The sequence below is a fragment of the Dromiciops gliroides genome, chromosome 4, assembly GCF_019393635.1.
Source record: "Dromiciops gliroides isolate mDroGli1 chromosome 4, mDroGli1.pri, whole genome shotgun sequence".
NCBI lineage: Eukaryota > Metazoa > Chordata > Mammalia > Microbiotheria > Microbiotheriidae > Dromiciops > Dromiciops gliroides.
In genome coordinates, this window is record NC_057864.1 from 374,126,183 (window position 1) to 374,147,652 (window position 21,470).

The 21,470-nt window shown below is 36.3% G+C and overlaps 1 protein-coding gene across 1 annotated transcript in view; it reads left to right on the forward strand.

Moving 5' to 3' along the window:
* Positions 1-21,470, forward strand: part of PEX7 (peroxisomal biogenesis factor 7) — a 98,487-nt gene that overhangs the window by 15,712 nt on the left and 61,305 nt on the right. Inside the window, exons 4-5 of the mRNA XM_044004046.1 lie at positions 302-379; positions 1,902-2,010. Of these exons, the coding sequence (XP_043859981.1) occupies positions 302-379; positions 1,902-2,010 (187 nt within the window). The remainder of the gene's footprint in view (positions 1-301; positions 380-1,901; positions 2,011-21,470) is intronic.

Sequence of the window (21,470 nt, forward strand, 5' to 3'; positions counted from 1 at the left end):
TTCTGTACCATTGCATTGGTGAGAAGAATATAGTCCATCACAGTAGGTCAACACTCAATGTTGATGATACTGTGTACAATGTTCTTCTGGTTCTGCTCATCTCACTCATCATCAGCTCACGTAAGACCCTCCAGGTTTCTCTGAACTCTTCTTGCTCATCATTTCTTACAGCACAATAGTATTCCATTGTATTCATATACCACAACTTGTCCAGCCATTCCCCAATTGATGGGCACCCCCTCAACTTCCAATTCCTTGCTACCAATGTGATACTATATTGAAACTTTTGAAATATTTTTAGGTTTATAGTGTTGACTGGAGCCAAACTAGAGGTGAGCAGCTCGTGGTGTCTGGCTCATGGGATCAAACAGCCAAACTGGTAAGTTAAAGCATTCAGGATCAATATACCATTTTCATTCAGTATATACCAGTTGTGTACAGAGCTCTGAGCCAGGGGCTTGAAGAGTATGCCTTTAAAATAAGCCATGGTCCCTGTCTTCATGGAGTTCACAAATCTATCACACAGTTCTTTTCCTTCTCCCAAATGAGTTTCTCTTGTTTTTTGGTTATACCATATGATTTCTTTTCAAGTAGATTATTTTGAAAAGAAATTTAATTGATGGTTTTTGTTTTCATATCACTTTCATTTCCAGATGTATCTCTTTCCCTTCCCTTCCCCCAAAAGTCATCCCTTGTAACAAAGAGTAAAAGAAAAAAGAGAAAGGAAAAGAAAAACTAGTCCAGCAAAATTAGCCGCATCAGCCAATGGTGACAATATGGGGTATTCTATAGTCATAATCCCCTAACTCTGCAAATAAATAATGAAGGTGTGTTTTGTTCTAACTTCTTCTGGCCATATTAGTTCTGTGGGATTTGACATCATTATAATAGTACTGGAGTACTTATTTTAATATATAATTTATATTTATATAAATATAATATAAATTATATTTAGTATATAATGTTATATATGATATATAAATAATATTATATATAATAGACTGGAGTACTTAATCACTGAGTGGGCATTGCCTCAAGCAGACTGAGACCTGGGAAAGGCCTTCGTTTTAAAAGGCCAAAGTCTTCCATTGCATCTGGGGCCATCTCCAGTCATCCTGATGTATATCTTGCCACTTCACCTAGATGGCTCCTGAGGAGAGAGTGAGGATGGTGACTTTGCACAGCTCTGCCTCACTTAAATCCAATTCACTGCAAGTCATGACATCACCTCAATGTTATGGTCCTCTTCAAGAATGAAGGACAGACAATAATAGTAGTAGAAGTAATAGTAATATTTGTTTATATAGCACTTTTAGGTTTGCAGAGTTCTTTACATATATTATCTCATTTGATCCTTGCAACAATCCTGGGAAATAGTTGCTATTATTATCCTGATTTAATAGATGAGAAAACTGAGACAGGCAGAGACCAAGTGACTTACTTGCCCAGGATCACATAGCTATTAAGTTGCTGAAGTCAAATTTGAACTCGGGACTCATGCTTTATCTACTGTGCCACCTAACTGCCTCATCCCCCAGTGTTCCATCAGTCGTCTACTCAAACTAGATATGGCTTTTTGGATTCTCAACCTGGATAAGTCACTTAGCCACTGCCTGTCTCAGTTTCCTTATCTGTAAAATCTGGATGGTAATAGCACCTACTTCCTAAGGTTGTCATGAGGATGCAGTGAGGTAATATTTAAGTGCTTTGCAGATATTAAAGTGCCATATAAATAGTTTGGGAAGTGGGGCACATAATTCTCTTTGTTTATATTAAGATTTTTAAACATTTTGAATTTTATGTGTTTGTATAATTACATATACATACATACACACTTGCTATATGTGATATACTTCATCTGAATGTGTCATTCAGATACTAATTTATTCATTTATTTATAGTGGGATCCAGCTGTTGGAAAGTCACTCTGTTCTTTTAGAGGCCATGAAGGTGTCATTTATAGCACAATCTGGTCACCCCACATCCCTGGTTGTTTTGCTTCAACCTCAGGTAAATACATTGATATGTGTTTGAAAGTCATTATTGTAGTGAGTGGTTTGCCTTGTTTTGTCCAGTAGATGGCATTCTCTATCTTACCATCAGGGAGCAAACAGCTTTAAAAAAGGTCTAATTATTGTGAGCTGCTGTTCTGGTCTTTATAATGTTGATTCTTTTCTAGTACTTTGCAGCTAGTTCCCTGAGGCTTATTTCTCTTTTGACAGTCTTTCTCAATGCTGTTTTTAGTCAACTTAGTTGTCTGACCTCAGTCCTGCTTCTGTTAATGCTTTTCTTCATTCTTTTGGTTACTACAGACTTAATATGTTTTCTGGTTTAAGTTATTTCTTTTGCTTTTGCTTGTGATCTTGGTGTCTTATTTAAATGCTTAGTGTAAAGCAACTATTTTAATAAATATGGGTAAGACCTTTAGTTGATTAAAAAAAAAAACCACTTTATATACATATGCCTAAATTGTGTACTATTTTAAGAAGAAATTAAAATTGGACTTGGAAAGCAGTGTTAGTAACCTGGAATATGGCATGCGAGTTAAAAATCAATGAGAGGGGAGCAACTAGGTGGCTCAGTGGATAAGGCAGTGGCCCTGGATTTAGGAGGACCTGAATTCAAATCTAGCCTCAGACACTAGCTTTGTGACCTTGGGCAAATCACTTAACCCTCATTGCCCATGGGGAAAAAAAACAAAAAACAATAGAGTAAAGAGTATTGGATATTTTCACTTTCCACCCTTAATTAGGAAAATGTAAATATTCAGAATAGGTTAGATAACATTTTAATAATATTACATACACATGAAAATATAATGTATAAAATTATTTGTTTGGCTAAAACAAAAATTTTGAAAGAGGATTTGACACAATTTTTTTCTTGGATCTATCATTGATTTATAAAAACAACTACCATTACAGGTTAGAAAGCATTTTTTTCACAGCAGCCTTGTGAAGGAGGTATTGCAAATATTGCCATAATCTCTGTTTCCAAAAAAAAGAAACTCAGTGGCATAAAGGTTAAGCATCATGCCCAATGTGAGACAGCTGCCAGGTGGCAGCTTCCACCTTCAGGATTCCAAGTTTTGCTTCCTTTCTTCTAGGCTGCATGCCTAAACCAACGTCATCCATTGTCCAAGCAAATGACAACTTTTTACTGATTCCCCCCAACTATGACTTCTTAAAACTTTGAACACTTACTCTCCCTTCTCCCTGTGTCCTACCGCTTTTCCATCTCAGTTCATAGTCTTAGCTCCTTCAGCTGCTGTGCTGAAGCTGTAGATATTTTACTAAAAGGTACCTCAGGGGTGGTGATAGTAAGATATAGAGTGCTATAGTTCAGCTATCTTATTTAGGCATGCTTCTCCAGGTAACAAAAACCTTCTAAAAATTCTAAGCACTTTATATATATATATGTGTGTGTGTGTGTGTGTGTGTGTGTATAAATTGGCTATAGTTATTCCTATTTTACAGGTATGGAAATGAAAGTAAAGAATGATTTAGTCATCCATCCAGAGGCAGGGTTATACTAAAACTCAGGTGTCCTCAGCTCTCTCCACCACAACGTGCTGCTTCATTAGACACATAATGAAGACAAAGCTGATATTTATACATTGTGTTCCAAATCAAAGGGATTATTTGATTTGCTTCTCTTAGTTTGATAAAAGTAATTATTTCTATTGTAATTTTCATCTTTATTGATTTCAGGGCAGTAATGCTTTTTTAGAAGCTTTTATTTAAAATGTTTAAATGGTCATACACAATCAGAATAGCTCAGCTTATTAGATCCTTGTAGAAATTTTAAAAAGCCTTTAACTCCAAGCTATTATAAATGAGCCTTACTCGTGAATCTGAAATATTTCAAGTAACAGTTACTTCAGGGTAATCTTTCTTTATCTGTCATTCTTTCTTTGGGTATCAAATCTTTTCTAAGGTTTTCTCATATAATTAGTGACTGATTAGTACTCCCCCCTCCTTTTATCTAATGTCAGCATCTGTACTTAATCAGTCGGTAAAATAAGAAGTATCATATTATTAACTCAGAGTTGAATTAATTAGGGGAGCAAGAGCTTCAGTGCCCTTGGATGTTGGATCACTTTGGCATGACAATCAATTTTGCTTGTCTTTATTTTTGTTATTGTATAAAATCTCTTCTATTTCATTATTGGATTTCTTTTTCTTCAGTGACAAAAGTAATAATTGGCCTATGATTCCTAAATGCAGGTAGAAGACATTCAGAAATGGAGAACCGTAGGTGAATTATAGACAAATAGATAACGAAGTTTAACTAATTCTGCTTCTTAAAATCCAGTATCATCAATGAGTGATCTTTTAAAAAATCTTAATTATTGTAGAGAGACACTTATAAGAAATGTCTTCTCATTATGGAAGTGAGCAGTATTGCTTTTTTCACAGGATAGATTGTTTATAGTGTATGTTTCAGTAAGCAGTCACTTTCTTTTATTAGTTTTGGGAGCATTGATTAATTGTCAAGCATTGTACAAATGCAAAAAAAATACTGAAATAGTCCCTCAATAACTTTTATTCTGTTAGAGGATTCAATGTGGAAGCATTTAAGCATATACAAAATAAATAGTGTTGTTGTTTTTCCTTTGTTCTCAAAGAGGACCATGACATTGGGATGATATCATGACTTTCAGTGAATTGGATTTAAGTGAGGGAGGGCTCCACAAAGTTACCAACCTCACTCTCTCCTCTAGAGCCATATGGGTCCAGTGGCAAGATATCTATCAGGACAAGTGGAGATGGCCCCGAATGTTTAAGGCAATGGGGATTAAGTGACTTGCCCAGTGTCACAGCTAGTAAGTGGCTAAGGTGAGATTTGAATTTAGGTCCTCCCAACTTCAGGACCAGTGCTCCACCCATTGCACCACCTAGCTGTCCCAAATACAGTACAGTTTTGTTGGGGAGGAGCTCAAAGATGGAGGGGACAGAAAAAGATTGCTTTTTAGAAAATTGTGTTTAACATAAATTCTGAAGGAAACTAGGAATTCTAAGAGGCAGAGGTTAGGAAGTGGAGAATTCTAGGAAGGGAAGACAGCCTATGCAAAGGCACAGAAATGGGAGTTGGAGTATCATGTGTGAGGTATAGCAAGGCCAGTATGTAAAGCATGAAGAAGAGTACTAATGTGTAATAAGACCAGAAAGATAGGTTGGGGCCAGATTGTGAAAGGTTGGAAATGTCAAATGGAGAAATAGGTATTTGATTCTAAAGAGAATCACTGCATTTGATTGAGCAAGAGAATGATATGGTAGGGATGTTAATAAAGATTCCACTTTGCTTCTTATACTGGAAGCAATTTTATTACTATTTTCAAAGTCAAAAGCTGCTTTCATATAGGTGGTCTATATCTCTGCCCCTCACATTAAGTCTTTCAGGGATCGACCCAGTAATGCATTTTTGCTGTCACTTTTCTTTCTTTTACCCCTTTACTTTCTTTCTAATCTTCAGTCATTCTGTAACATAACACTAAACTAGGCAATAGGATCATAAAATTTAGAGTTTGAAGAGACCGTGTAGGTCTATATTATACTTATAATTATGCTAGTATTAATTCACGCAGTTTGTTTTTTTTTTGTTGTTGTTTTTAAAATTTTTTTTTTAGTGAGGCAGTTGGGGTTAAGTGACTTGCCCAGGGTCACACAGCTAGTAAGTGTTAAGTGTCTGAGGCCGGATTTGAACTCAGGTACTCCTGGCTCCAGGGCTGGTGCTCTATCCGCTTCGCCACCTAGCTGCCCCAATTCATGCAGTTTTGAAATGAATTAACCCTCTGTTCTCGTATATATAGTTAGGTTTCAAGTGATTTAGTGAATTTATTGTAATATTAAATGTTAATGAACAAATTCGTTTTGGCATTATTTTCAGGTAATTCTTATATATGTTAATTGATGATTGTTTCTGGGATGTCCAAAATTTAATTCTGTATCCAAACATTATTTGATGGGTTTTGTTTTCCATAGGTGCATGGTTATCTCCAGTATCTAGTGAAATGTCCCAATAATACCTACAGGGTGGGTATTAACAGTTCTTAGTAATCTGGAAGAGTTTGATGTTAAAGTGATTTTATTAATATATAACTGGCCTTTAGCTCTAAATCTACCAGATAGAGTGAGTGGTTTTAGGGGCCTACAATGAATTCTTGCCTTTCCATAGAGCCATCATAATTGTATTAAATGTGTTTCCATTTAGAGTAAAATAGGAATGAATCATCTGAGAGAAACTTTTGGCAATTACATAACTAAATAGATTTAAGGGTTTAGTTTTGTGTTTGGAAATGCAATTCTCGGTTCTCTCATCTATAAAGTTAAGGATTTGGATTAGATCAAAATCCAAGATCCTTCCTAGCTTTTTAAGTCTATGATCCTATGAACTATCTTAGGCATTGTTGAGAAATAAATACAGTTTCTTTGCCTTAGCTTTGTGATACTGTTCTTAGGTTACAGTTATATTTTATAAATAAAAATAGAGATTTCTTCATTTATTTCCATATAGCCAGATTCCTATTCTAGTTTTAAATAATTTAACAAAAAATTATAAGCTGATGCCACAATGGTTATTTAAATGTCAGGCCAGAGTCATATGTATTACAAGCTCTTTATTTGGGTTGAGTCATATGCACCTTGTCTTTTCCCATGTATCTTTTGTATAGCAAGGTATGTGTAATGTTGACATTGGATTTAGAAAATAGAACATCCAGCTGTGACTGAAGAACAAAATCTCAGTAGAATTTAATGATTTGCACATAGGGAGTTTCCAATATGATTTCAAAAAATTAGCTTTTTAGACCACCTGTACATTATAAATAGCATTTAAGAAGAATATTCTTTTGGTGAAAACAGTTCTTCATGTCTTGCTATCTTTCATAATTCTTTACTACTTAAAAAAAATCAACCCATAGTCTAACCAGCAGTTACATTAGTATGCTTGTTTTTCCACATCCCTTCCAGCATGGAATTTTCTCTTTCCGTTTTGATGGTTTAAAAGGGAAGCTTAGAGTTATTTTAATTCTTATTTTTCTGATTATTAGGGATTCTAGATACTTTCCCAATAGTGATAATTTGTGTCATTTGAAGATTGCCTCTTCATATTCTTTGACACTCAGGTACTGGAAAATGACTCATTCTTAGAAATTTCTTTCAGTTACCTATAGGTTTTAGATATCAAAATTTTGTATAGATGCTTAATTTAATGATATTTTCCTCCAGCCTATTATTTTTCTTCTAATTTTAGATATATTGCTTTTATTTGTGCTAAAGGCTTTTTGCTTATATTCTAAATTTTTTATTTTTTGATTATTAAAATTTGCCTTTTATTATTTGTCATAGCTTATTAAGAGTTTTCTAGTTATCCATTGTTACAAATTTTCCTCTAAAATTTTAAATTTAATCTTTTTTCTCTCCCTCCGCCACTGAAGAAAAAAGAAAAACAAAACACTTGCCACAAATACAAAGCAAAACAAATTCTCACATTGGCCACGTCCAAAAAATATATTCATCAATCTACATCCTGAGTCTATCACCTTTTTGTCAGGAGGTAGGTAGCATGTTTCATCATAGGTTCTCTGGAACTCATCAGATCAAGTTTTATGCCTTTTTTTTAAAATAGAATTTTATATTCCAAAATATATATAAAAACAAAATTTTAACATCAATTTTTAAAAAACTTTGTGTTCCAACTTCTCTTCCCCCCTCCATTCCCACCCCCTGCCCACAAGAAATCAAGCAATTCAAAATAAGTTATACATGAGTAGTCATGGAAAAATTCCCATATTAGCTAGTTGTGAGAGAAAACAGTCAAAAACCCCAAAACTTCAGATTAAGGAATTATCAAAGAGGAAATGAAAAAAAATTTTTTTAATGTGTTTCCATCTGTTTTCAGATGCTATCAATTCTTTCTCTGCAGATGGGCTGCAATCTTCATAAGTCTTTCAGGGTTATATTGGACCATCGCTTTGCTAAAAATAACCACATGCTTCCCAGCAGATCATCTCCCACTATTGCTGTTATTTTGTATGCAGTACATTTTACTCTCTTTCAGTTCATGTGGGTCTTTCCAGGTTTTTCTGATAGTAACCTGTTCATCATAACCTTTATATAGTATCTTAAGCTTGACAGAGAATTTTCTTCATAAAAGCCCAGCAAAGTAGGTACCATATGTTTTTTCATTATAATCAGTCATCATAACTATTTCCCTCCATCCCACTCCCTTCCCATGACATTTATTCTCTCTTCTTTTTACCTATTCCTTCTCAGAAGTGTTTTACTTCTGACTATGCTCTCCCTCACTCTACACTCCCTTTTTTCACCTTTCCTTCCTTATCTTCTTCCCCTCCTATTTTCCTGCAGGGTTAAATAGATTGCTCCTCCCAATTGGGTATGAAAGCTACTCCCTCCATGAGCCCACTCCAGTGAGATCAGGGTCCCTGAGCTAATTCTGTGTTCTAAATTTTTCTTCCTCCCTCTCTTCTCAACCCTCCCTATGAGATCAAGCAATTCAATATGTCATACTGGTGCAGTAATGCAGAACATCTTCATCTTCCTTGAAAGTGTTTTGCTTTTTACTGCTCTCTCCCCAGTCTGCCCTTTCCTCCTTCCCTTCTCCTCCCTCCCTTTTCTCCCTCCCCCCACCCAGGTCAAAAATATATTACTATACCTACTTGAGTATGTATGTTAGTCCTTCTTTGAGCCAGTTCTGATGATATTAAAGTTCATTCACTCCCCAACTCCTTCCCCCTCTTCTACTCTCCTATATAAGCTTTCTTCTTGTTTCCTTCATGTGAACTACCTCTCCCCAGACCATCTCTCCCTTTCTCCGTCCCCCAGTTTATTCCTCCTACACCTCAAACCTATTTTAATGATGTCATCATGGGTTAGTTAGGTGGCACAGTGGACAAAGCACCAGCCCTGGACCCAGGAGGCCCCAAGCCCAAATCCAGCCCCAGACATGACACCCCCCCACCCCCCCAGGTCTGCCCTACAAAGAACAAAACATAAATGCTTTACAGATATCATCCCTTCATATTCAGTTCAGCTCTGTCTTCTGTGAATTCCTTACTGAGCTAGTTCTTATGATTTCAAAGTATTCTCTTCCCATGTAGGAATGTAAACAGTTTGATCTTTTAATATCCCTCATGAAGTCTTTTTCCTGTTTACCTTTTTATGCTTCTCCAGGATCTTGTATTTGAAAGTCAAATTTTCTATTCAGTTCAAGTCTTTTCATCACAAATGCTTGAAAGACCTTTTTCTTATTGAAATCCCATTTTTGCCTCTGAAAGATTATACTCAGTTTTGCTGGGTACGTGATTTTTGGCTGAAGTCCCAGTTCCTTTGCCCTCTGGAATATCATATTCCATGCCCTTTGGTCCTTTAATGTAGAAGCTGCTAGATCTTGCTTCATCCTTATTGGAGCTCCACAGTATTTAAATTTCTTTTTTCTAGCTGCTTGCAGTATTTTCTCCTTCACCTGGGAGTTCTGGAATTTGGCTATAATATTCCTGGAGGTTTTTCTTTTGGGATCTCTTTCAGGAGGTGATCGGTGGATTCTTTCAATTTCTATTTTAGCTTCTGCTTCTAGAATATCAGGGCAAGTTTCCCTCACAATCTCTTGGAGGATGGTGTCTAAGCTTTTGTTTTGGTCATGGTTTTCAGGTAGTCCAATGATTTTCAAATTCTCTCTCCTAAATTTATTTTCTAGGTCAGCTGTTTTTCCAAGGAAATATTTCACATTGCCCTCTATTTTTTCATTCAATTGGATTTTCTCTACTGTGTCTTGGTTTCTCATAAGGTCACTAGCTTCCATTTGTTCCATCCTAATTCTTAGGCAGTTATTTTCATCAGACAGTTTTTTCATCTCCTTTTCCATTTGGCTTTTCAAACTGTTGACTTTTTTCTCATGATTCTCCTGCATCGCTCTCATTTCCCTTTCCATTCTTTCCTCCCTTTCTCTACATCTTTCTGTTTCTCCTACTTTCACTTCAAAGTCCCTTTTGAGAGCTTCCATGGCCTGAGACCAGTTCACATTTTTCTTGGGAGCTTTGGATGTTGGACCTTTGACCCTGTTATTATCTTCTTCTTCGGAGGTTGTATTGTGGTCTACCTTACCCCCAAAGAAGTTTTCGATGGTCTTCTGCTTTCTCTGCCTACTCATCCTGGCTTACTATTTCTTGGCTTTTAACTCCTTCTTAAAGTGTGGTGCTGCTTTCAGGACACACTGTTCAAGCTACAGCGTGGGTCTCCCGCTACTCAGGATTTCTTCCTGGTTTCCCTGCTGGGGTGAGACAGTCAAATCCTTCCCCCCAGTCCACTGGTACCCCTGCACTTACCCCCTCCGGGCTAGCCATTCAGTCCATGTTCAGTCTGCATTCAGTCTGACCGCAGGCTCGGTTCCAGAAGACGCTAGTGCTGCAGCCAATTCAGAGGCACTGGGGCAAATTCTTCTGGCGGGTGTCTGGTGTGTCAGCCCGATTGCAGGGTTAGGCTTTATTTGTGGCCCAGCACGGCCCCCTGAAATCTCTCTATAGCTGGAGAAAACTCTCAGACCGTATTTTTGTGTGTTTTTCTGCCCCAAGGGTTCTTTTATTGTTATTTTTGGGGTGATTGTATCGGGAGCCCTGTGAGTTTAGTGTCTTTCCTCTGCCATCTTGGCTCCACCCCCCAAGTTTTATGCCTTTACAGTGATGTTACTGTATAAATTTTTCTCTTGATTCTGTTCACTTTACTAAACAATAGTTCATAAAGGTCTTCCTAGGTTTCTCGGAGACCATCCCCTTTATCGTTTTTTATAGCACTATGTCTCTTTGTTACCACAAAAAGAATTTCAAATAAATGAGTGTGTGTGTCCTTTTTCTCTTTCATTAATCTCTTTGAGGTATGGGCCTTATAGCAGCATCACTGATAGGTATGCTTCATTTAGTGACTGGGGGGGGGCATCGTTACCTGTCACTGTCTAGGTTGGTTGTACCAATTCAGTGCCCCACTAAGTAATGCACTGAGGTGACTGTTTTCCTGTGGAGCTTCTAACATTTGTCATTTTCAGGGGGGCAGCTAGGTGGCGCAGTGGATAAAGCACCAGCCCTGGATTCAGGAGTACCTGAGTTCAAATATGACCTCAGACACTTGATACTTACTAGTTGTGTGACCCTGGGCAAGTCACTTAACCCTCATTGCCCTGCAAAAAAACCCAAAACAAATAAACATTTGTCATTTTCCCTTTTTGTCAACTTTATCAATCTGTTGGGTGTGAAATGTAACTTCAGAGTTGCTTTAATTTACATTCCTATAATTATTAGTGATTTGGAGCATTTTATTCATATGGTTATTGATAGCTTGTATTTCTTCCTTACAATACTCAAGCAACATATTTTTACTAACCTGTACCATGTGTACTTTAGCCCATCCATTCTAATTTAAGCTGTGGTCCAGAAAACTAAATCCTATTCTTAGATTCCTCCTTTGAATGAGTGTTCACTTTTTAATTCTACCTTTATCTTTTGAATCTTCTCCATACCCAGGGTCACACAGCTAGTAAGTGTCGAGTCTGAGGTCAGATTTGAACTTAGGTCCTACTGTATCTAGGGCCAGTGCTTTATACACTGTGCCACCTAGTTGCCCCACTTCTCCATTCATTTGGCAATGGTGATAAGTGCTCACCTTTGCTCCTGTGGCCTTCACTTTTTATCCAGTATCAGCTCTTAAACCATTGTTCCTTAGATACATAATAGCAGGGCAGATGGCAAGACGGTCTGAGTGGATAATTGGAAGATATGGAATTGAAAATATGTTCTGATCCAAGATAATCCCAAAAGACTAGTGGTGAAGCATACCATCTACTTCCAGAGAAGAACTGATATTGATTGAACACATACTGAAGTAGGCGATTTTTTACTTTCTTTCATATTTTTTCTTATTTGAGTCTTCTTGCACAAAATGACTAATATGGAAATCTTAATTGTACATGATAACCTATTGTACATATATAACCTATATTTGATTGTTTACTGCCTGGGGAGGGGAGAGGGATAGAATTAGGAATTCACAACTTTAAATACAAATGTTTATAAAAAAATAAAGAAAATATGTTCTGTTCTAGGGTTGGCTACATGGAGTGGGTTAGGTGAGTTTGAGTTTAGTAATCAGGACAGCTCAGTGCAAGGGCTTGAGTTCTAAAGTTGAGTGGATGAATTGTTCAAAGGATTTCTGGAGGCCTTAGTTCTAGAGTGTATTGTTCTCTATCACAGTTGGGGAGAATAATTTATCAAGATAGCCCACTCTTCTGTTGTTAATTTCAGTATGATAAATAGTTGCTTCATTACCCTCAGGAAGCAATTGCTGCTACTTGTCTTCGCTTCCTCTGGCCCTTACTGGATAACAACTCTCCTGGTACCACGTGTGACTCCATATCATTCTTTGTTTTGCAAAAAGGTTCTTCCTCAACTGCTGGAAAAGCCTTATACTTATTAGTTAGCTCGAGGTGCTCAGTGGTTTTGCTTCTCTTCTTCCTATGTTCCTTGTCAGCAGCAAAAAGACAAACACTTTGTACTCTATGCAGAATTACTGCAAAATTCCCTTGCTTCCTGTGGATCCTTAGAATGAGTCCTCTTTCATTCTTGTGGCCCATTCTCTTGGCAAACTAGTGAGGTATACTGCCATCTTGTTGTGAATTTTTTTTTTTAACTCCCTCAGGGCTCTGTCCTAGAAGGTTTCCCTGATTAGGTGAATTTGTTCAATAGGCTTTAGTAATTAGGAGTTTCCTGCTCCTAGTCCCAAATAGACTTCTATACTAGGTGGTTATCTAGATTATGCTTGACTACTTCCAGTGATGTGAAACTCACTATTTCTAAAAGCATGTATTCCATTTTAAGATAATTCTGTTGTAAAGTTCTTTAATTTTTTTTTTTGTTTTGAAACTTGGCAAACATAGACAAACATGGGCATGAAAACCAACATTGCTATTTGCATACATTTTGCATTTCTGTCTAAAATTTGTGATGAAATAATGGGATTTAGCAGATACTCAAAGACCCACCTGGAGATTAATCTATACTGATTGAATCAAGTGAGAGTGACTGACTGCTGATTAAGCCTACTTCAAGTTAATTGGATTGTAATCACACCTGGCTATCCCTTAAGAAGGTATTGTTCTCGGGGCAGCTAATACGTGGGGTGGCTAGATGGTGCAGTGGATAGAGCACTGGCCTTGGAGTCGGGAGTACCTGAGTTCAAATCCAGCCTCAGACACTTAACACTTACTGGCTGTGTGACCCTGGGCAAGTCACTTAATCCCAATTGCCTCACTTAAAAAAAAAATTTAAAAATTAAAAAAAAACAACCCCTAAAAAAAAAAAAGAAGGTATTGTTCTCAGAAACTAGACTGTGAACTCAACTCGAGAACACCTTCAAAGCCAATGGATTTGGATGACACCAACCAATCACCTTGAAGCAGTGTGTAAGGACCACCTCTGTTCCAGATCTATTAAAAGCTTCTACAAACAGCTTGCTAGGGTGTTCCTGATTAAAGCAGGCTCATGGAGGAGGACTTCAGGAAGAACCCAACCAGGCTGGAACTCTAGGCTAGACTGGAGCTGAAGCTTCTGATTTAAGGCGACCACAATTTAGATTTTAAACATCACAAATTATATAATAAATTCAAAAGTTTCAGAACTGTCCTCACCTTTGTCTACTTTTGATCCTCCAATTAATTTTTTAAAAATGCTACAATGAATTTCTCTACTTTTTTGTTGTTGCAGTGAGTAGCATCATTATTCTTCTGCTGCTACCCCAGATCCCCTACTTTTCTTTTAAATATAAAGACCTTATAACACATAAGCATAATTAACCAAAATAAATTCACACATTTGTTATATCAAAAAAATGTATGTCTTAATCAGTGCAGAGTCTCCCTTCCCCCTTATTAAGTGATGGGTAATATGCTTCATTATTGGTATGTCTGACTTCCCTCATGTCCTATAACAGTTGTCACTTGTTAAAAAATCTTTTCCAGTCTGATGAGTGTGAGGTGGCCCCTCAGAGTTCTTTTAGTAAGCATTAGTTTTTAGTGATTTGGGGTAGGTTTTTTATTATGACTCCAGATAGCTTGTATTTCTTCCTTTAGGCACCTCTTCTTCAGATCTTTTGATTGTTTCTTTGTTGGACAATGGATCTAATTGTTATATATCTTAGTCATTTTCTTAAATGTATTGAATATCAGACCTTTATGAAAGAAACTTGGAATATTATATTTCAAGATCTTCTCTCCTTTTATGTGGTAGCTTCCAAGTCTTGTGTGGTCTTGATGGGTTCCTTGATAAATAAACGTTTTCTGAATTCTTGTACTATTTTTTTTTCTTGACTTGGAAGTTCTAGATTTTGACTATGATGTTCCTGGGAGTTTTGATTTTAGATTTTCTTTTAAGAGTTGATTGGTGGTTTCTTTCTGTCTTTATTTTACCCTCTTCTAGTAGATCAGGGTAGTTTTCATTTCTGAAACCACAGCTCCCAACTGTCACTTAATCCCAATTGCCTCACTACATCATCATAGAAGTTTGATAAATGTCTGGCTGACAATGAAAGGCCAGACATCTGGAAAATGTGATTAAAGAAATGGCATAAATAAAAATGTCCTCTTGGCTAAAAGGATCTAGTGAGTCATTATACAATTTGGCCAGAAGGTCTCTTTTCTACCTGGAAAACAGTGATGGAAAAAGGTACCAAATATGCTGAGCAGAACCTACTGTAAAATAAATGTAAATCTTTTCATTACAGTGACCATTAGCCCCTTGCAAAGAGTTATCCTTTGTAGCTTCACTAAAGGAAACATTTCTTTTAGATAATCACAAAATTTTTGTGCTTTTAAATTAATTAGAAGAAACCAAGGAATAGCTCATTTTTAAAATGTACACTATAGCATTAATAGAATGGTGTCAGTTCTATTATGATGTCAATAAGTATGAGTAATAAGTCTTTTTAGCACTGTGGCTGTAACATGGAAGTTTAGGAGACTAGTCACCTTTCAATTAAAAAACAGATATAATGTTATGTTATGGTTATTTGAATCATTGAAGCACTCATTACATTTAATGATGAGGTTGAGTATAAGTTCATTGAACACTAAACATGGTGCTTTTATTATACTCTAACACATTTTGTTGTCTGAGATATAGTGTTTAATTGAATGCAGCTACTGAATTCTGTTATTGAAAGAGTTAAAAGAGTTATTTTCCATAGTTAATACAGAAATTAGAAAATTCAATATAACATTGGTAAAGAAGGGTTTTTTGGTTTGTTGGTAGATAAATACTTCAAAGGAATACATCAAGGGTCACTGGAAAAAATTAAAAAGCTTCCGTCTTTTAATCTTTTGATTTTTGACTCTTTTTGTATGTGTAGTGATAGATGTATTTCTATATTTTAAACTGGCACATTTTCACAACAGTTCTGTCCTTTAATTTCTGTTCCTGTTTTCTGTAACTACTAAGGTGATGGAATAATTTCTTACACACCCTTAAATATTAACAAAAGAGCTTCAGTGTGGTTAGCAAGAATAAAAAAGTTTAGAAGATTAGTAACTCTTTCATTAGCCATATTTGTCTCCTGCTAGAATTTTAGTTGGAGGTACAGTGTCTGAGCATAGTTTTTGTGGTATTGATTATACTTCCAGGATCATATAGGATTACAATAAAATAAAATATCATGAATTCAAATAGTAAGAAAACAGGAGAATGAAATAACTGATTTGGCTGGGATCAATGAAGTCCCAGCCTGAATTTGAATCATTGAATAATCATCTTCGCTTGTCCATCTTGTAGAAGAAACTCCGTGTGGTGGATGGCCTTCTGTGTAACAGGCCATGAACAAATATTGGTTGGATTGAGTTGATATCTTTTGACTGAATCTAATGCTTTACATTTTTTAGAAAATTAATATTAACAAGTTCAACAACATTTGCTATATTCCCATGAGTAAAAGCTTAAGTAGTAATAGAACTAATACTTTATTATTATAGATATTTATAACCAAAAGCTATAGAACTATTGAACTATTTGAACCAAAAACTATTATATGAACCAATTCCATGAATCTTAATAAATTCATTGGGAGATATTAACACTTTGCTTACTTGGTAAGGAGAGATAGCACAGCATATTGAATAGAAGGCTGAACTTTAACTGAGGAAAACTTGGGTTCAGATCCCCATTCCCAGACACTTACTTATTGTGAGACACTGGACAAGTTAGTCAAACCTTCCTTGGTCTCAGCCTTCCCATTTTAAAAATAGGCATGAAAATACCTGTCACACTTAGGAATAGTGTTGTTGTGAGGATCAAGTGAGATAATGTTAGTAAAGTGCTTTACACACTTTAAGGGGTTTATATAAATGTCAAACCTTATTGTTCTTGTTATTATTGATGTAAAAATCTATTTCCAGGGCTTTTAAAATGCATTGAGCATCTTTGACTTAACATAATAGTACTATATCTAGTTTATATCTTTGTTTTAAATACTGACACACCAGAAAGACAATTAAAAAAAAAAACTTTCTACATGCAACTAAGGAGTGGATACATTAATAGTAAAGATACTATACTCTTGATTGTGCTCTTTACAATTGCTTTATTCTCAGTGGACATACTTTTAGCCTTGAATGCCAGTTCTGTAACTTCCAGAAGAACATTTTTGTGGCTTTACCCCAGCATAACTCACGTAGGGAAGCCTGAAATGGATGTCTAATTTTACAAGCTGTCATATTACATGAAAAATGAAAAGAGCTTTTAATTTCTATGTATGCTTGCCAGATCTGTAGAGGATTTTGTAAAGTACTTGCTGAGTCCTTCTCATTTTATGGTATATGTACTAGATTGTCATTACTAGTAAAAAATAGTTTAAAATTTTAATTTACAAAATATTAAAACGTGGAGTAAGACCATGTGAAAGATGTCTTTTCAGCTGCAAAACATTGGTAATTTATTTTTTCAAATGTAGCAACATAATTCCACAGTAAAAAGCTAATTTATGGATGTTACAAATCTGAACTTAGTGTACTGAAAATAAAGTCCAAATTGAATATATTACCAAACATTAGAAACAAAATTGTTTCCACATTTCATATTTCATCAGAAGGAATGCCAAGTAGCTAACTATATGTGCTCTAGTGTTTTGCAGAACTGCATAATTCCCAGTGCTTTAGGAAATTGTGCCAGTATTATTACTGCTTTTGTCATTGAGAGCTGTCAAAACTGCCAATAAGCCAAAGACACTTATAGATTCCTACTTACCCCCATTAAGACAAAGTAAGATAATGTATGATGAGGGAACTCAAGCTAAGGTCCTTTCCATTTCTAAAGTGCTTTTGAGGGGCAGCTAGGTGGCGCAGTGGATAGAGCACCGGCCCTGAAGTCAAGAGGACCTGAGTTCAAATCTGGCCTCAGACACTTAACACTTACTAGCTGTGTGACCCTGGGCAAGTCACTTAACCCCAATTGCCTCACTAAAAAAACAAAAACAAAATAAAGTGCTTTTGAGGGGCAGCTAGGTGGCTCAGTAGATAAAGCACTGGCCCTGGATTCAGGAGGATCTGAGTTCAAATCCAGCCTCAGGCACTTGACACTTACTAGCTGTATGACCTTGGGCAAGTCACTTAACCCTCATTGCCCTGCAAAAACAAACAAACAAAAAGGGGGAAAAAATTAAGTGCTTTGTGAACAACCTTAATGACCTTAAACATGATACAAATGTCATTGTTTATTTTTATTATTATTATTGTTATTAACTATTGCCATTACCAATAACACACATTTATTAAGTACCTGGTGTAGACTAGAAGGAAGAACTCTGTACATCATTTGTAAATATACTCAAATTATAGAGTCTCTACCACCATGCAAAAGTTTATACTTTATTCATGAATTTTTAGAGAAAATTTTTCCTAGAGGGTAGGGTTTAGACCTAATGACATACTTGCTGAAATTTGCAACATCATTTCATGCCTATATTACTACAGTTGTTTTCAAGGTGATTGATCTTTCTGCTCATCTTCCAGTTGACCTTGTCTACTTTTACCAGACTGATCTTCCTCAGACTTACTTAGTGCTTGCTCTGTGGGGGGAACTGTGCTATACTTTGAATATAAAAGAAGACATAAAATAGGGTTCCTGTCTTCAGGAAGTTGGGGAAAAATGCATGCATAGGAAAAATAATAACACAAGGTAACATACGGTAGATATCAAATGATTAGAACACATATTAAGTTTTAGATGATTTCTAAAGGAGTGATCGGCACAATAGTTCATAGTTGCCTACTCCATCCAAACTTGACTATAGCCATGTTTCACTTCACTTCATTTGCATTTCTTGCCAGTTGCCTTCCTCTTTCTCCCTTTCCAGTTCTAGAGCCATAATTACTGCCACTGCTACTAGAAAGGGTATGCCATTCTATTCCCCTATGGCTTAATTCACATTCTTTGTGCATTTCCAAACCAAAATGTCTCCTCCTGGCCATTACTTTTCCATCTGTGTCCTATTAAAATGTAAGCTCCCTAAGGTTAGGAACTGTCTTCATTCTGTACCAATATCCCCAGTGCATAACACAATACTTGGCACATAATAAGGGCCCACTAAGAGCTTTTTTCCATTTATTTACTCACTCTGTATACAGTGTCCCAAAAGTCTTTGGGCAGTTTTCTTAAAACTGCCCAAAGACTTTTGGGACACCTTGTATATTTCGCATTTATCTCCTTTCCACTCAAATCGTCATCACCCTAGTTTAGTCCCTTATCACCTCTCATGTGAGCTATTGAATATCATCCTAATTGGTCTCCCTCTTTTCATTCTCTCTCTGACACTTCCTCGTTTCAGATGAATGACCATGTTGGTTTTCTGCTCAAGAAGCTTTTTCCTCTAGACTAAAAATACAAATTTCATTGTTTGGCTTCTTTGTTTTTGTTTTTGTTTTTTTGCAGGGCATTGAGGGTTAAGTGACTTGCCCAGGGTCACACAGCTAGTAGGTGTCAAGTGTCTGAGGTCGGATTTGAACTCAGGTACTCCTGAATCCAGGGCTGGTGCTTTATCCACTGTGCCACCTAGCTACCCCCTGTGGCACCTAGCTGCCCCATATTGTTTGGCTTCTAAAACCCTTCACAATATGACTCCAACCTTCCCCAGTTTATTACAGCTTACTTTCCAACCAAAAGGACTTACTTGCTATTACCCACAAATAACACTCCATTTTTTGTCTCCCTGCCTTTTTACAGACTCTGCCCCCATGCCTAGAATGTATTTCCTCCTTACCTTTGCCTCAGAATCCCCAGCTTCATTCAGAGTTTAGTGCAAGTTCCACCTCCTCCCTGAAGCCTATTCTCATTTCCTTAGTTACTAGTTAAATTACTGAGTTACTTCAAGAAATTAGGTTGCATATATTGTGCATATAAGTCACTATATATATCTCATCCTTCCCATGTATTCTCCCCAATAGAGTGCAAGTGCCTTATGGATAGGGAATATCACAGTTAATATGTGCTTGTTCGGTTGAACTATTGAATTATACACTGGATATACTGCTAATCAAAAGTACTCGATCCTTGATATAAATTGCTTTGTTTACTAGAGTTTTTTCTCTTATTAGAGAAATGTAAAATGCATGCTAAAATTCATTCTGTTAATTTATGTAATTTGAAGAGATTTTTCCTTGCAAACTTTTGTTTCAAAACTTCTTTGGATCTGTGATTTTTTATACTCTTCATCATTACAGGTTGTAACTTTTCAAAGCCTTCTCATCTTATGTGATTATTAACCAAATTCATTTATAGAACTTCCTTAGAGAATCCACCAAGTGTGTTTGAAGGCTTCTTTGTCTCTACATTTCATGGCAGGGCATCTAAGCAGCACAGTGGAGAGACCACTGGCCCAGAAGTTGGGAGGTCACAATAGATACACCACTGACCCTGAGGTTGGGAGAACTTGAGTTCAAATGTGACCTCAGAAACTTACCAGCAGTGTGGCCTTGGGCAAGTCACTTAACCCCAATTGCCTCAAATATCCAAGGCCATCTCCAGTTGTCCCATATATCTTGCCACTGAACCCAGATGGCTCTGGAGGAGAGAGTGAGGTTGGTGACTTTGCTCAGCTCTCCCTCACTTAAATCCAATTCATTGCAAGTCATGACATCATCCTGATGTGATGGTCCCCTTTGAGAATGAAGGACAAACAACAACATTTCATGGTTGCTGGTGTATCAGTTGAGATATCTGTCCATCACTCTTGGTACATGACCAACCCTTTTCCAATTATATTTCCTTTATGACATTCTTTATGCTGTTTCTTATATATATATTTCAGCTGATTTGCTCCCCCATAGGCCTCTTTATTCTTCTTTGGGTTGGCTGCAAATTTGATTCTTTGGAGTTTGTGGTATCTCAAGATTTACAATCAATACAACATTACCAAGAGAAAAACATGTTAAAATGAGTTTTTATGTTGGGGAACAGCTGGTGATTGTTAAAAGCACAGTGCTGTTTTTCAAATGCAATCCAACCTGCTTCTTTCATGATGTTTAATTATGGACCCAACTAATGTATATGATATGATATTAAGAACTGTGCCTATTTGCCGTTGGGCAAGAGGCATTTCCCCAACTGTGAGCTACTTCCTTTATCTTCATTTAAGTGTTTCGAAGAGAAAATATTATTTCCTTACTTTATGTGAGCTTTGAGAAATCTCCAATATTTTATAAAAGTTTAATGTTTCAGTGTTTGGATTTTGACTTCTCTTTAATTGAGAAATCTCAATGGGAAAAGGTAGGAGGTAGAATAGTTGTTTTAGTGAAATTTGGAGTGCAGTATTGTTACGTGAAGTTAGAATTGTTTTCTTTTTATAGAGTTTCAGGGTAAGGAAAGATGGCATATTCCATGTTTTTAAAATACTCTATGGTGGCCCAGTCAGGTGAGCTGTAGATTTGAAAGCCCAAGATTTTCATTCTGAATTCTATATTGGGGAATGGTTACAATGGTTACAATCCCTTTCATGTATACTAATAATAATTGGTATTAAATTGAATTTTACCGGTTAAAGCACCAGCCTAACATTTTTAGTGTCAGAATAAGAGTAAAATGAAGTAGTATGTGTGTTTAAGCTTTTTACTTTGATAAGGAATATGAATGTGAATCATTTGGACAGACCAGAAAAGGATGTTAAACATGTTAAAAATTTATGTCTCTTAGTTATATTATATTACATATTTATGATATCCTTAAGTGAAGATCCAGTTTTATAAATTTGGGCCCTTACCCAGTCAGTTAAAAGAAAAAGACTATTTAATGAAGCAAGTTTCTCCCGATTTCCTCCCCTACCAACTTCTTAATAAAGGGAAAAAAATCAAATGAAATTTTAAAAAGTTTATCAAGCAAAATTCTTCCTTTTGTTTTCAAACAGTTCTTCCTCTACACTGATGAAAGTAAA